This window comes from Antrostomus carolinensis, unplaced genomic scaffold (assembly GCF_000700745.2).
Source record: "Antrostomus carolinensis isolate BGI_N321 unplaced genomic scaffold, ASM70074v2 scaffold3966, whole genome shotgun sequence".
Classification (NCBI taxonomy): Eukaryota; Metazoa; Chordata; class Aves; order Caprimulgiformes; family Caprimulgidae; genus Antrostomus; species Antrostomus carolinensis.
The window spans coordinates 10,163-25,151 of NW_010321052.1; the positions used below are offsets into that span (position 1 = coordinate 10,163).

General features: G+C 40.9%; 1 protein-coding gene across 1 annotated transcript; it reads right to left on the minus strand.

Annotated features, from left to right (window-relative positions):
- Positions 1-2,193: 2,193 nt before the first annotated feature.
- On the minus strand, positions 2,194-14,497 carry LOC104526338 (arylsulfatase D). The gene is made up of 10 exons (XM_010169772.1): positions 14,451-14,497; positions 11,263-11,412; positions 10,723-10,844; positions 9,686-9,808; positions 7,189-7,612; positions 5,540-5,676; positions 5,192-5,326; positions 3,811-3,973; positions 3,018-3,139; positions 2,194-2,561 (listed from the first exon to the last, which is right to left on the minus strand). The coding sequence occupies exons 1-10, from the start codon at positions 14,495-14,497 to the stop codon at positions 2,194-2,196; spliced, it is 1,791 nt and encodes a 596-aa protein (XP_010168074.1).
- Positions 14,498-14,989: the final 492 nt, after the last annotated feature.

The following is a 14,989-nucleotide window of genomic DNA, read 5'->3' on the forward strand; positions in this document are numbered from 1 at the left end:
AGATTCGTATAATACAGTGGCAGACATAGCCAGGGTTGGAGGCAGTTTTTTCTTCATTGACCTCCTTGCACTTATAACTATATTCAGTTATTTTTATAAGATAGAAGTTGTCAAATTGGGCTACTTTTACTCATACCTAGTTGACTAAAATACTTATTTTGTATGACTACTTAACGGCCTGTGATGCTTCTGGTGCAAAGATTGTTCTTTAAAAAAAACAGTATTTCTCAAAAATCATATCATGCTTTTGGAAAGGTGGATCTTTGAAAGTTGCCAATAACATAAGTATTATTTTCCACCTGTCTTTCATCCAAATAATGACTAAACTTTTCTTTCAGCCTTTCTAGATTGTTTACATCTTTCTCACCACGTGACCACGACTGAAGATGTGCCCGTGCTGCTGTTGGCACGCCTTAAAAAAACCAAACGAAACCAGAACAAACCCCCCACTTTTAAATTTTCCCCAGATAACAAAACTCTGTCTGGAAACAGAGGAGGCATTCTGCTAGCACAAACATTGCAGAACTAAGCTTCCTAAGCTCAAACCAAGACTTTTCTAAAACAAAACAAACAACTTTGTAACAATGAAGCAGAAAGGAGATGATTTTTATCTCTGCATTTTGAGCCTTGCAGTATTTCCTTCTTTTCAGATAACTGTTTTTCCAATGTGCCTGAGCACAGGAAGCTGCTGTTTACTCCCTGCTGCATACAGACAAATTCTCTGCCAGCAAAAATTCAGTTTTTGAGTCATTGTGTGCTTTATACTGTCACTTTCTATCTGGCTTTTTGCACATGTCTGACACTGACATTTGTATAGTCCTTTCTACCTCCAACAAGTTTTCTGAGTGAACTTGCACAAGTGAAGAACACAAATATTGAAATGTCAAAAACAGAAATCTGTAAAATTGTCTCTGTGTCACACATGAAAAAACATTAAGAAATAAGAAAAGCATTAATCGACTAAACTGGCTGAGCAAGTAAAATGTTTGCAGGGGTATTCGGCAGGGGGGGAAACAACAATGAAAACCAAACTAAAATAATCTTTTCCCATTTACTAAATTCGAACCCCAGTTCCCCTAGAGTTCTAGCAGCATGCTTATAATAAACTCTGACTGCATCTACTCCTGCAAAAATACAGCTGTTAGTTACTACAGTTCAAAGCCCTAAAATGTCTACAATTTCACTGCGAACTTCAGTGCAAAGTTATGTCTCCTTAGAAAGTCAGGCTAGGGTCACACCACTGCAGGGAGGTTTTGTTTTTGATTTTGGTTTGGCTAGGGGTTTTTTTGTGTTTGTTTTTTTGTTTGTTTTCATAGTTTGTAAGTTTACATATACTGCTACCAAATATTTTTGAGCATTAATTCAAATATGACTCTCAAGTGAATCCTGTTTTTCTAGAACTGAAATTGAAACAGTGCAAACTATTAATCCAAAATATTTTTTATTGGCATCTTACATGCAATAAAATTCCTGTTGCCAAATTAGCATGCAGCAGGATTTCTTTCTGAGGAGTAAAATGCTTCTCTCTTCTGCAACTGTTGCAGAAGTATACTGCACATCAACATTTTGTACTTCATACTGTCATCTGTGTTACTGTTACCCAGATAAAGCTGCAGATCTGTTCAAAAAGCTCTTTGTAACTTGAGGACGATCCCTCACAGAATCAGATTTGCTCTCTCTTGGGTCTGTCTCTGTCTCAGAATTGTAACAATATTTCTGCAGAGATAATAGAACAGTACAGGAAGCAATAATGACTCAAACTACTATGTTTGTATTGAGTACAACCGTGATTCATTGACTGTAGGGACAATTACAAACATCTAGAGTTCTACGTAAGTCTAGTATTTCTTACCGCTGCCCACTCAGCACAATACACTGGGCTCTCTGCAGAGTTCTCCAGTCATCTTCCTTGAGCAGGTATGAATTCAGAAGTGTTTAGGCATATGCCTCTACAGCTGTCTCTTACAGGCAAATCTGCAAAACCAGTCTCCATTCAAGCTCTTTACCACACCACAGAGGATTTTGTTAGACTTTGGCTAGGGGCAAAGAACGAAGGGGAAAACCTCTGATTGACATTCCTTTTCTTTATTTTCACCCACTTTGCTTACCAGAGAGAGAAAGCACACAATTATTTTCCCACAGCTTTGTCAGCAGAGGATTCAGTGCCACAGGACTTGTTAGTAGACATCCATCTCACAAAGTTAGTGTGCTGTCACCTTCCTTATCACACCAACAGAACGGGAACGTCCCACAGCACGGCTGCAGCCACGGCTTCCACACCACATTGTACAAGGAGAGCTGTTCTGGGACTGGAGTCAGCGTCCTGCGATGCTTGTCTACAGCTCTTGCAATCGTCCTTACTACAGTGTCAAAGCGGGGCTCGGTGTCAGCCGCCAGCGGTTCGGCTTCAGAAGGGTCTCGCGAGAGATCGAACAGCAACGGAGGGTCGTGATGGGTCACACCTTCCCCAAAACACGGGCAAAATCCTCTATCATAACAAGCTCCAGCCCCAGGTGGATGGAAGTCTGGGGTCACATAATGAGCCTTCCAGACGGCTCCACCTGGCAGGAAAGAAATCTTATGGCACAACTACAAGACAACAGAAGAAAATGGAAAGTGCCTTCAAGCAATAGGAGTACAGCTATCTACTAAGGAGACATCTTCTCACACACCCTGGTACCCTCATCACCACAAATCAGATTCTCTGTGGGGAATACTGACTCTGAAGATGGAAAACACTAGCAATATGAAGAAAACCACATTAACTTTCCAGTGTAGTAGTAGGCAGACTATTTTCCCACCCTGTTTCCTATAATGCATTCCCTTTGTTACTTACAAATATTTATTTGCTGTAAGACACCTCCAGCTAGCCAGAGTTACCAGTATGTCATGCACAATAATTTCAAGAATCTCAGAGGTCAGTACTCTTCACGCAAGAAATCTGTTTATAAGCAAGATGGCTGTCAAGAGGAGAAAACTCTTGACATGGAACAAACGGAACAAACATTTATACTCACTGTCCTTTTGGTGCCACCGCACTGCATGCAAGTAGGACCCACAATAGTGAAACAGGAACTCGTGCTCTGACTTTTGAACTCTTCCTTGCAGTAAAGGCACCAAGTTTCGTCCATCAATCACCCTAATGTAATGGGGAGAAGCATATTCAGGTGGAGGCAAACCCAACAGTGAACTGCATACTTGCCTTTGCACAGGCTGCACCAGTGCTCGAGACAGCATACAGAATAATTTGGTCATAGATTTAGAGCAGCCAGAAGACTGCCAAGCAAATATTTAATTCTGCAGACATTTATTTATTTATTTATTTATTTATTAGCTGGGTCAGCTCATTCCCTTTAGCAATACAGAAACAATATTTAGAGCTTGGTCTAGCGGAAAAAAAGTAATTTATTCGGGAAATCAATACTGATCGCATAATTGTTTACATTTAGCATTTTCCAAAGGAGCTTAAAGAAATCTGTTGAGCAAGGATGGGTTTCATGACTTTAGGAAGTATTTGTAAGTGTCCGTAAGTCAAGTCAGTTGGTGCTAAAACAACCTCAGCCATCAGTTCTTTCCTGAAGGAGGCTGAAGCTAGGTTTGAAACTAGCACCTGGTCTTTGGCAGGAACAACTGCTCTGGCACCACGCATACCTGTGGGCATATCTGGGAGAGTTTGCTCACTAGTTTAAAATCTCAGACTAGGCTTGAGACTAAGGAGATCTGTGAGATCTCCACGGATGATAACACACAGAGTAAGTTTTTAGTAGTTAGCTCTCCTATCAAACTCTCCTGTGGCAAACATCTCCATACCTGTCCTGTGGTAATGTTCCTCCAGCCAGATGAACAACCGTGGGATAAATATCCATAAGACTTGTGGGTTCATCAATAACTGTGCCTGCAGGTAACACTCCTGGCCACCTAAATACTCCTGGCACACGGATCCCTCCTTCCCAGCCTCCCATGCCTTTTCCACCTGCAGTGAAATGTATCAACATACAGCAGTTCAGAGGCAAACACAAACCTCTTCATTGTCTTGTTGCATTTGAATATACAGAAAAAGATGCAGTAACACACTGGTTAAGCAGCAGATTCAAAGCTTCATTTGTATTGGACTTCATGTACTTCAGAAGGCCCCAAAATGTGACATGAGACACATCCAAACCTAACAAGATGGGGGGGAGGGCAAAGTCTATTTTTACTTTGACCATAGGTGAGGGTAGGAATAGTAACTCTAGCTAGAAAAGACTATGTTCAGCAACAATAAAACAGCTTCCATCTTCTGTTATCCTCCCTTTCATGGGCTGCCTATGTTCACCTGTGTTATTGAAGAGCTTCCCAGCAAAAAAGGACGAACTGGAAATTGGAAGAACTCAAAGGACTGAAGAGTATGGGAGTATGAAGACAATATTTATCCAGCTCCCAAAAAAGAAAACTGTTTTAATTCGTATATTCAATATGGAAAAAAAAACATTGTCTTTGTTAGATCCCATCAGGCTTATGAATCAGTCTTATCACCCATAAAGAGAAGCCCTTTCTCAAGCAAAAGCAGGGAGTGAGATGGAGCATGAACAGACTAACTGAAAGCCCTCCCCTTTCATACAGGCCAGCAACCTCCACTGCTCAGCAGCAGAGCATCCACCTCATAGGAGCCAAAATTCCAGGTCTCCTCTTAGATGACAAAGGCCATTTGGATTTTATGCTAATCACTGATTTTGGGCAGAACATAAAAGCATTCAGGGAAAAAAAATGTTTCTGCAAGTCATGACACAATGTGCCTTTACTCTATTATGTATTGATTATCTGGGCAGCAATGATTTCTGGAACATAATGAGAAAAAGAAACAAGCAAATCAGGAAACAGTCCTATTGTGGAAAAAGGGAAAAAAGCCTCAGAGAGAAGCGGAGAGAGAGAATTTGATATAAGGAACTATCACATTTTTTCCAGTGCCTTTTACCTGAGAACACCAAATAATTTACAAGTATCAAGCCAGATGATACCTTTATCAAGGAGATGTGTAATAATGCTTACACTTTACTGAAAGAAAAGGTCACTTTAAAATTAAAGTACCTCTGTATGTCACCTATATTTCAAGCTAAAAATGCAACTCATTCCAGCCTTGATAGCTTCAGCCAGGCAAATTCATTATGTTTCCAATTCTAACGTTCATGTAAGGTCACAGTGTTTTTCCTACCTTTATAAATACCATTCCAGCCACCTAACTGGGCAGATCCATCCTGAGCCTCCAAGTGTCCTCCATGATCAGAGGCAAAGTATGTGAATGTATGATTTTTCAAACCTTCTTTGTCAAGCAAATCCAGAATTTTGCCTTAAATTTAAGAAGAGAGACAGTAAGGTTCCTATTAACCAGTGAGAAAGATCAAGCCACATTTATAATGCTTCAATAATAATCTTTTGTAATGCTGTGTAACAAGTTTTTAATAGCTTAGGTTTCTGTCTGTATTTTGACCTTATTTGTTTTCCTGCTTTAAGATACACACGTGTTTGTGTCTGAAACGAAACCTTCATGAAAAATACTTACCCACCATCCAGTCCATTTCTTCTACATTGTCTCCATATAAACCATGACGACTCTTCCCAAGAAATTTTGCCGTGGTGTAGAGCGGGGTGTGAACATGTAAAAAGGAAACAAACAGGAGGAATGGTCCATGCCTGTTTCTTAAAAAGAAAACAAAAATTAAAATATTTTTTGTTGTGCATTTGGAATATTTTTGAAGGTTTCATATTCATCCATGCACAGACACACACATCGGGTCTAGACTGTACCCACATCTAGTGCCTCCCCCTTGATCATAGTTCATGGTTTTCTTTTTACACAAAATGTGGGCAAGAATGATCCTTTTCAGCCAGATTATTTTCAAATACCAGTGTAAACAGGCACAGCATTTGCACAGAGCTTAAATGAATCAGATGCTTAACTCTGATTCCTTTTTAATTAAATGCAACCAGATAGTCTCATATTTACTTTAATATTCATGTGGCTTTTCTAAGATGGCTACTTACAATTTTCAGTATATTTGCTCACACAAACTTTAAGAAAAGAATAGTTACTTTCCCTGTTTTACAGAAAGACACTTCATGCACAGAAATATTATTAGAAGTCTGTGCAGTCAGAACTTGAATCTAGAAAATGAATGATCTTCCTTGGCTTCCTTCTTGATTGATAAAAATAGATTTAAAGTGTTTTGAGATTTTAACATGAAATAATTTTGAGTATAAGACACATTTTATCTAGGTGTTTTGTAGGGTTTATGAAAAAAGAGCAAAATGAGGCTTGTAGAGTGAAATGTTCTATCACTACCTGCCCTTGTAAAAAGTCCCTCCCCAGCTTTCCTGTAGGCCCCTTCAGGTACTGGAAGGCCGCTATAAGATCTCCTCAAAACCTTCTCTTCTTCAGGCTGAACAGCCCCAACTCTCTCAGCCTGTCCTCATAGGAGGTACTCCAGCCCTTGGATCATCCTCGTGGCCTCCTCTGGACTTGTTCTAACAGGTCCATGTCTTTCTTGTGTTGGGGGCTCCAGAACTGGACACAGTGCTCCAGGTGGGGCCACACGATAGCAGAGTAGAGGGGGAAAATCACTTCTCTTGACCTACTGGCCACGCTTCTCTTGATGCAGCCCAGGATATGGTTGGCCTTCTGGGCTGCAACTGCACATTGCTGGCTCACGTTGAGCTTCTCATCCAGCACCACTCCCAAGTCCTTCTCTTCAGAGCTGTTCTCAATCCACTCATCACCCAGCCTGTATCTGTGCTTGGGGTTGCCCCGACCCAGGTGCAGGACCTTGCATTTGGCCTTGTTAAACTCCATGAGGTTAGCACAGGCCCACCTCTCAAGCTTGTCCATGCCACTAACAAAGATGTTGAACAGCACCGGCCCCAATACCGATCCCTGAGGAACACCACTAGTTACTGGGCTCTCCACTTGGACATGGAGCTGTTGACTGCAACTCTTTGAGTGCGACCATCCAGCCAAAATCTCATTTACTGTAGCTTCCAATGTGAGACAGTTGCAACTAAAATTTAAGTGCACTGGGTTTCTAAGTAGAGAACTTTGATATGAATTTCAAAGCAGTTATCATGATACAGCTACAGTTACTGGCGAAAAATCCTCTACTCCAAGCGCTCAGAACATCCTGGTTCCTTTAAAGAAAACTACAGACAATCATTTACCTTTTGATAAATGACATCGCCTCCTTCAGCATGAGGGAACTGGTCCTCTCTATCCTCATTGGCTGCTCAGTGACATCATGGTTCCTCATCAGGATACAGTTCCAATAGTGCACAAAGCCATAACTGGAGTACCAAGAAATGAAGAAAAGGCTGCCCGCCAAAGTAAAACAGGAGATTATCTTCCAGCGGATGGAAATCAAACCAGTCAGTTTTCCAGCAGTGAGAGTGAGCACAGCAAGAGTAATTATCTGACTGTAAAGCCAAAGCTTAGCTTGAAGGGCTACATCCAGCTCTGGAGGTTTGTTTTCTTGACAGTTGTTTAGAAGTGTAAAAGGCATACCATAAAAGTAGTCAAACCCATGATTTAAAGGATGATGACAATGATCACCGAAGGAGTCACAATTTACACCTTGATGCCACTTTCCTGAAGATTTTAAAGCATGAAAGAAATTAGAACATTAAGGTGGACAACTCAAAAGGAGCCCAAGGTAACATGAGCATCTGTTTGGGAATTAGGCGAGTCACTCTGGTTTTCAACAGAGTATGGACCCAGCATCCTTGTGCACAGGGGGAATGTGAGAAACCAGTCCCTGATCAGGTGAATGTCCTACTGTAATTGGTGATCCCCAAACGGTCATGGGATAAACAGAGAAATTTGCAAGATGCTCAGCAACTCAGCTAAGGGTCACCTACGGCTGGGATTTCATTACCTTTCAATGAGGATCAGAGCATTACCAGGGAAGTCATCCTTCCCCTGTACTCAGCATTGGTGAGGCACCACCTTGAATACTGTGTCCAGTTTTAGACCCCTCATTACAAGAAGGGCACTGAGGCACTGGAGCGTGTCCAGAGAAGGGCAACAAAGCTGGTGAAGGGTCTGGAGAACAAGTCTTATGAGGAGCAGCTGAGGGAACTGGGGTTGTTTAGTCTGGAGAAGAGGAGGCTGAGGGGAGACCTTATTGCTCTCTACAACTACCTGAAAGGAGGTTGTAGGGAGGCGTGTGTGTGTCTTTTCTTCCAGGAAAATAGTGACAGAACAAGAGGCAATGGTCTTAAGTTATGCCAGGGAGGTACAGATTGGATGTCAGGAAAAATTTATTCACTGGAAGGGTTATCAGGCACTGGAATGGGCTGCCCAGGGAGGTGGTTGAGTCACCATCCCTGGAGGTATTTAAAAGACAGCTAGATGGGGTGCTCGAAGATATGGTTTAGTAGTAGACAGGGATGGTTGGACTCAATGATCTCAAAGGTCTTTTCCAACCAAGTGATTCTATGATACGATTCAATGATTAAAGTACTCTAACTCGGTGGCTGCTTTAATACATTCCCTTCCTAACTTCCCATTGTTTACTTGCAACTTCATTTTAACATAATGCTACAAGTTTACTGGAAGACTTAGTAAACTTTTGGCCAATGTTAACAGATATCTTGATCACCAGAGTCAGCAAGATGATTTCCCAGACACATCCCTACTATATATGAAAAGGAGAAAAAAAACCCCAACAAAACCAACAACCTTTCACTCTATCCCTGCTCAAAATAGAGCAAGTAGATTGCTTAGTTGTCTGCTGAGAAAATGTGCTGGATCAAAGGACCCTGAGGTTTGCTGGGTTATGGGATTGCCAAGTAATTACAGACTTAGCCAGGAAGACTACACTTCATTAGCTCATGATTCAGTACCACCACATGTATTTCCAGCACTTGGAGATGGAAATGAATTTGGCACAGCTGGCCCCAGACCCCCTGGGCTACCTTTAAGGGATGCAGTGCTCACCCTACATACCCATCTATGTGAAGGGACCCATTGCAAGAACACCTGTTGCTTGACTGTAACAAAAGCAAATGGAAAGGAAAAGAGAGACTTTGCCAGTTGATTTTAGAGATATCTGGCAAAGAATTACGTAACTTGAAACTGTTAAGGTCTGACCAAAGTCACAGACAGGAAGGTGCTCTGGGGCAGTGTTTCCCTAAAACCTTTGTATTTTGGCTTCATCTGAGGAAAAAGTCACAGTATCATCCCTCTTTGGGACCTCACAACCTCATCTATGAGACACTTGTGCTTCAACTTCTCCTCTGTGGGTACAAACTTTGTTCCTTTCTTTCCCCATCCTTTTTTGTTTCTCTGCTTCTTGCCTCCTTAAGGCAGATTAAATACTTAAAGATACTGTTTTGTTTGGAATGATCTTTACATTAACAAAACTCTCACAGTGGACTAACCTTTGAAAAGTCTTAGGCCAAGTAAAATAAACACTCACTTACTATAACCATGACACAGTTTTTAATTCTTCCAGTTTTGAGTGCCTTGGACAGGCATTACCATTGTTGTAAAACTTTCAGTCATCTTGCAAATACGAGGGTTCCCTCCACCACCACCTCCAGTCCTTTGGAGAGGATCTGTATCTATGACTAATGGATCACTTTGGGCAAACAGAATTCCTAAATTCTCTTCATGTAACAAGGTCATTCTTCAAGGTCATGTCAAAACATTTCTCCTTACCTATCAGTCCAGTAGTATAGCCTTGTTGCTGCAGCAGCCTGGCAAACGTTGTTTCGTTAGCAGGGAGCCCTCCTGACCCAGCATTCCACTGCAGCGCTCGGTACCGGCTGCTGGACGCCATCCCTGACAGAAACATCTCCGGTCATTCCCGCCGGCCTTTCGCTCTCTGCCGGCAGAGGCTGGGCTGCTCTGGCCAACCTCCATGTCAGGAGCAAAACCTGAAGCCTGAATTCCTCACAAGACATAAAACCAAGCATATCTTGTAGGCAGTCACACGAGTGTGCCTAAGTACTTCAGGCAGTCAAGAGCCGTATTTCAAAACTAATACTGCTTAGCACCAGTTTTACCATGAAATTGGTAAAACTGGTATTTTCTGCTTTTACGAGTAACTGTGATAATTTAGTCTCTCTTCATCTAAAATGAGAGATAACAGCTCATTTCCCTATGTAAAAGGGATGTTGTATCATGTTAAGTGAGATACAGTTCACTCAAAATACACAACAATTTTGCACTTAGGTCTCCAAGTAGGCATCTAATTTTCCTATCTAATGCCTGATGACAGATGGGTATCTATAGAGCCCTCCAAAAGGCACCTTTGGTAGGTGGGGAATGGATCCAACACTCCATTTTCATGAGAGTTTTGTGACTTTCTGCACTACATTGGCAATGAACTTGCCCACTTCTTTTGGAAGCCCTGTTTCAACCCCTTACCTCTAACCATCACCATCAAAAGCAATTCCATCAGTTTGCCCCAGGCTCCACTGCTCTAAGGAAGTGACAGCTATTACTGCTGTTGGCATTTCTCCATACAGATCTATTTTCATCATATAGACCTCCCACTTCCTCTGAAGTCAAGCCAAAGCTCTGTCAGCTGGTGAGGTGGCGCTTCCCATTCAGAAGTTACCTATAGAAAGTTTGAGCCACTAACCATGTATTTTCTATCCCAAGTTCAGGGAACAGCTGACTTCTCCTGTTCCAGTATTTCTTGGCTACCCCAGCACCATGCACAGAAATTTGTAATTAAAAATGGGCCCAACCTGATCTGATGGGATATCTGCCAGTGAGGAATGCTGCTCTGCTTGGAGTGCAAAGCGGAGCTGCAGCAATGTGCTGAGTAAGTTTCACTCCTTCTCTTGCCAGGCGGTCAATGTTCGGGGTCCTAAAAAACATTTTCACATTTAATAGAAGCAAAGTAACCTGAAACTTATTTTAAAAAATTGCAAAGAAGAACTAGAGCTTTTGAACAGTTCCTCAAAATAAATAAATAAATAAATAAATACATATAAAATAATCTCTTCTTTACATACTCCAGGACTGATACAGTAACAAGTCTGACACAGCAGGTGAAGTGGGTTTTAGCCACTGGAGAATCCATTTCTCAGGACACAGCCATGCACACTCTTTACTTAGGCCCCAATCCTATGTGCATATATACAAGTACTTAAATATACAATTACTAGAGCCTTGGATTAAGAGATTAAGATTAATATTTCTTATTTTATAATCAGTCTATAAGTAGCCAGGGCAGGTGTTCTACAGTGTTAAATATATTGTACCTTATACAATAGATCTTTTACCTTATGGTATTGTTCCCATAGCAACCTATGTCTCCGATGCCAAGATCATCAGCCAGAAAGAGAAGTATATTGGGTTTAGAATCCATAGCTGCACTCAAGCCAATCGTATTCCAGACTAAACATGAAGTCAGTGCCATTAGGAGGTACCTCCTGAAACACACAAAAAACCCCTTTTTACATACCTGACTTGTAAGGGTTGGAGTGATGGGAGCCCTCTGGCAGTAGATCTGAAGCATGAAACACAAAATAGTGGGAAACTGTGTTTCCTAAACCCATTTTCAGTGGGAAAAGGAAGACAGAGTTTTTACTGGTTCCATTTCTTTCATCTCTACCAGCTAGATCACTAATCAGAGAGGCTACAGTACCCTTTCTACAGCCCAAGAAGTAAGGATATAAGTAAAGGCTGTCAGTTTATTCATTTGGCACAGAAATTTTCATCTTGAATCAGTCTGATACATTTTGAAATCTATGCAAAACTTCAAAGAGCTGAGAAAAAATAGTGTTTCTAAGTTTCATAAATTCTATGAAAATTCAAGTTATGTTCCAAAGTAACTCTGGCATTTTCCAGATATCTTGTCTCCAGTGAACAAAGCAGTTTAAATCATATTTGGAAAGGAACTGGAAAAACCTAAACTGTCCCCTCCAACTCAAGAACACTTGAACTTGAAGCCATCTCCTCTATTGCCATTCTAAAATGCCAACCAGGCCCCATACCAGCATCAACTATATTTAATATCTGCAGAAACCAGAATTTACATTTTAACACATACATACCGTACTTTTTACATAAATATGCCTAGAACATTTGAAGCTATGTGTTCCTTCAGGCAAGTACTGTTGATCAATAGTCTTAAAACCTAATACTGGATTGATTTTTCACTTGAAAAGAGTTTTCATTGCAATATATACTAATTTTGCAGGATATGGGGCAGCAGCAACTCTCAAGCATAGACTGAGAAAGCTCCTGCAAATCATTCAAGGATGAGCAGTTTTGGTGCAAAGATCTTGTATTCAAAACCATGTTTTTGAATGAACAAGTAACCATCACCTCTAATGGGCAAAAAACCCACACAGGACTTGCTGTAAACATGACTGAACGCCCGACTGTAAATAAGTAACCAGTGGCTCTGGGGATTTAATCATCCAGGAGCAAAGTTCCAGCTGGGTTTTTCTGTACATTCTACTACTAAGTTACAACAGTGATTTACAGAGTTGTGGTGAAACCTTGCCTTAGAAGCACTGTGGGCAATTTCCATCTCTATATCTGGATTATTCATTTTAAAGAAAAGAGAATTTTCTATTTGCCTATGTTGTATCTCTGAGGAGTTACAGAGCATTATCCTGGTATAACGAATCCTTTCAGAGCACTAATACGTTCAGTTAGAGCTGCAGGGGGAAGGTCTCTAAAGGATCCTGGAAATGAGCAGCCCCCAACAGCCCATTTCAGTCACTCAGGCATTTTTCTTTCCAAGCTAGAGACAAGAGTACTGCTCCCCAACTCTTTCTGTTACATTAAAAAAAAAAAAAAAAGCAAATGAGGACCTCTGCTTTTACTGATGTCTGCAGCCCCATCCTAGCACTTGTTTTCTCGTGGTGTTAAGCGCTGGATATTTGCTGATCCCTGTGGTAATCCTGCTTGTGGATTAAGATGAGTAAAGGACAAATTCCATCTCAGGTAAGCTACTGCTTATAGTTCCAAGTCCATATCCTCAGTTGTTATGTAGGATTACTGTACATTATAAAACAACCATGCTTAGTGCTCAAAGTGATCATAGAATCATGGAATGTTGTGAGTTGGAAGGGACCCACAAGGATTATCCAGTCCAATTCTTGCCCTAGCATAGGACAGTCCCAAGATTCAGACCATGTGTCTGAGGGTCTTGTCCAAATGCTTCTTGGATATTGTCAGACTTGGTGCCATGACCACCTCCCTGGGGAACCTGTTCCGGTGCTCCACCACCCTCTGGGTAAAGAACCTTTTCCTAATGTCCAACCTAAAGCTCCCCTGGCACATCTTAATCTTTTCTTAATACCTTGTTATCATGAATGCATCAGCGCCTGCCTCTCCTCTTCCCCTTGTGAGGAAGTTACAGACTGTGATGAGATCTCCTCTCAGTCTCCTCCAGCCTGAATAATCCAAGCAACTTCAGCCTCTCCTCGGACAGCCTCCCCTCAAAACCCTTCACCAATTTAGTGGCCCTCTGATTATCTTTCAACAATACATGGAGGAAGAGTCCAAGAATGTTTAGTTCCTAAACACTGATAAATCTTGAAAGCAACAGGTTGAAAGAAAGAGAACATAAAACGTGTATATAGATATGTATAGATATATAAACCTTTTCAGAATTACCCAGAAAGCTATCTCTGGAAATGATAATGTTAAATGCATAGCCAGAGACTTCCACTTGGGAGACAGATCTCATTGTTTAAAAACATGAGGACATTAAATAAGTATGTAGCCAAGACAGTCCTAAAAATCATTTGGCAGCTAGTATTACCAAGTAATTTTACAACACCTGCTTAATGAATCAAGTAAGTACAAAACATTAGGAAAACACAGGCCACTATTTACACAACTTTTATTTACAAGACTTAACACACCACAGTTGAGTCTTCCCAATTTATCGACAATGATCCTCTGAGGACAGGTTAGAAACCACTGCCACAGGCAATTGGATGTTGAAAAAAACTTACTGAACTATAAAATTTGTCACCTGTACTTGCCTCAGAATTATCTTCTAAGGTGGTAACTGTTGTGCTTAGTGGATAGCTAGAGAATTACAGAATTATGAGATTATAGCATCCTTCTGTTGTTTCTGCTCCTCCTACAAGATTTCACAGGGAATTTATATCTGTGTAAGAGCCTGACACCTTGGACTACTTCTCTAAGAGCTTGTAAAAAGGTAAATGTACCTTTAGAACAGTGTAAGACTCACAGTCAGGGAGGAATTTTTTTTTTTTTTTAAGGGAGGGGGAGAGAACAACGATGACATGACTTTTAATGGAGCTGAATTTCCTACATGGAGGTACAGAAGGGAACAACAAAGACTTAAAGCAAATGAAGCATCAGGAAAAGTGATTCATTTGAGCCCAGGGTTGCTTAGGAAAAATAGGTGGGTCAATTCAAACAGTGCAGTTCTGCCAAGTAGAAACAAATACATGCAGGGAGGAGCAAGAAATCTGTTCACCTGAATAGAATGGCAGCAACGGCTGTGCAAGGTAGAGGTGCAATCATCTCCTGGTAGGCAGCAATCCTGAAAATAGCGTAAGCAACAAATTGAACACAGTCACCAGTGTGATGCTGGAACAAAAAAAAGCCCCAAAAAACAACAACGACAAAAATAACTCAATCAATCCTTATATCTCTTTACAAAAGAGGGATTAGCTGAATTATTTTACCTCAAAGACATAGGTACTGATGGGATCAGACTGTATACTGATCAGAAGTGGACCCCTGTCAAAGAACCGGAGAGGAGGCAGAAAACCACACATAAACAATTCAAGAGTGAGAAAAGATGTTTTGTTTTGAGCTAACAAGAGCTCAGTTAAGAACAAGATAGTAAAAGATTAATTAATGCATAAATTTATGGGGAGAAAATGCAGGTCTTAAAAAGATAATCAATTTTACTGAGACAGAGCTAGTGTTTGGAAGATGAAGTCAGACAAATAAAGTGTGCATTATCTGCAAGCAAGGGAATTTTTTGTTCAATCATATTTCCAAGCAAAT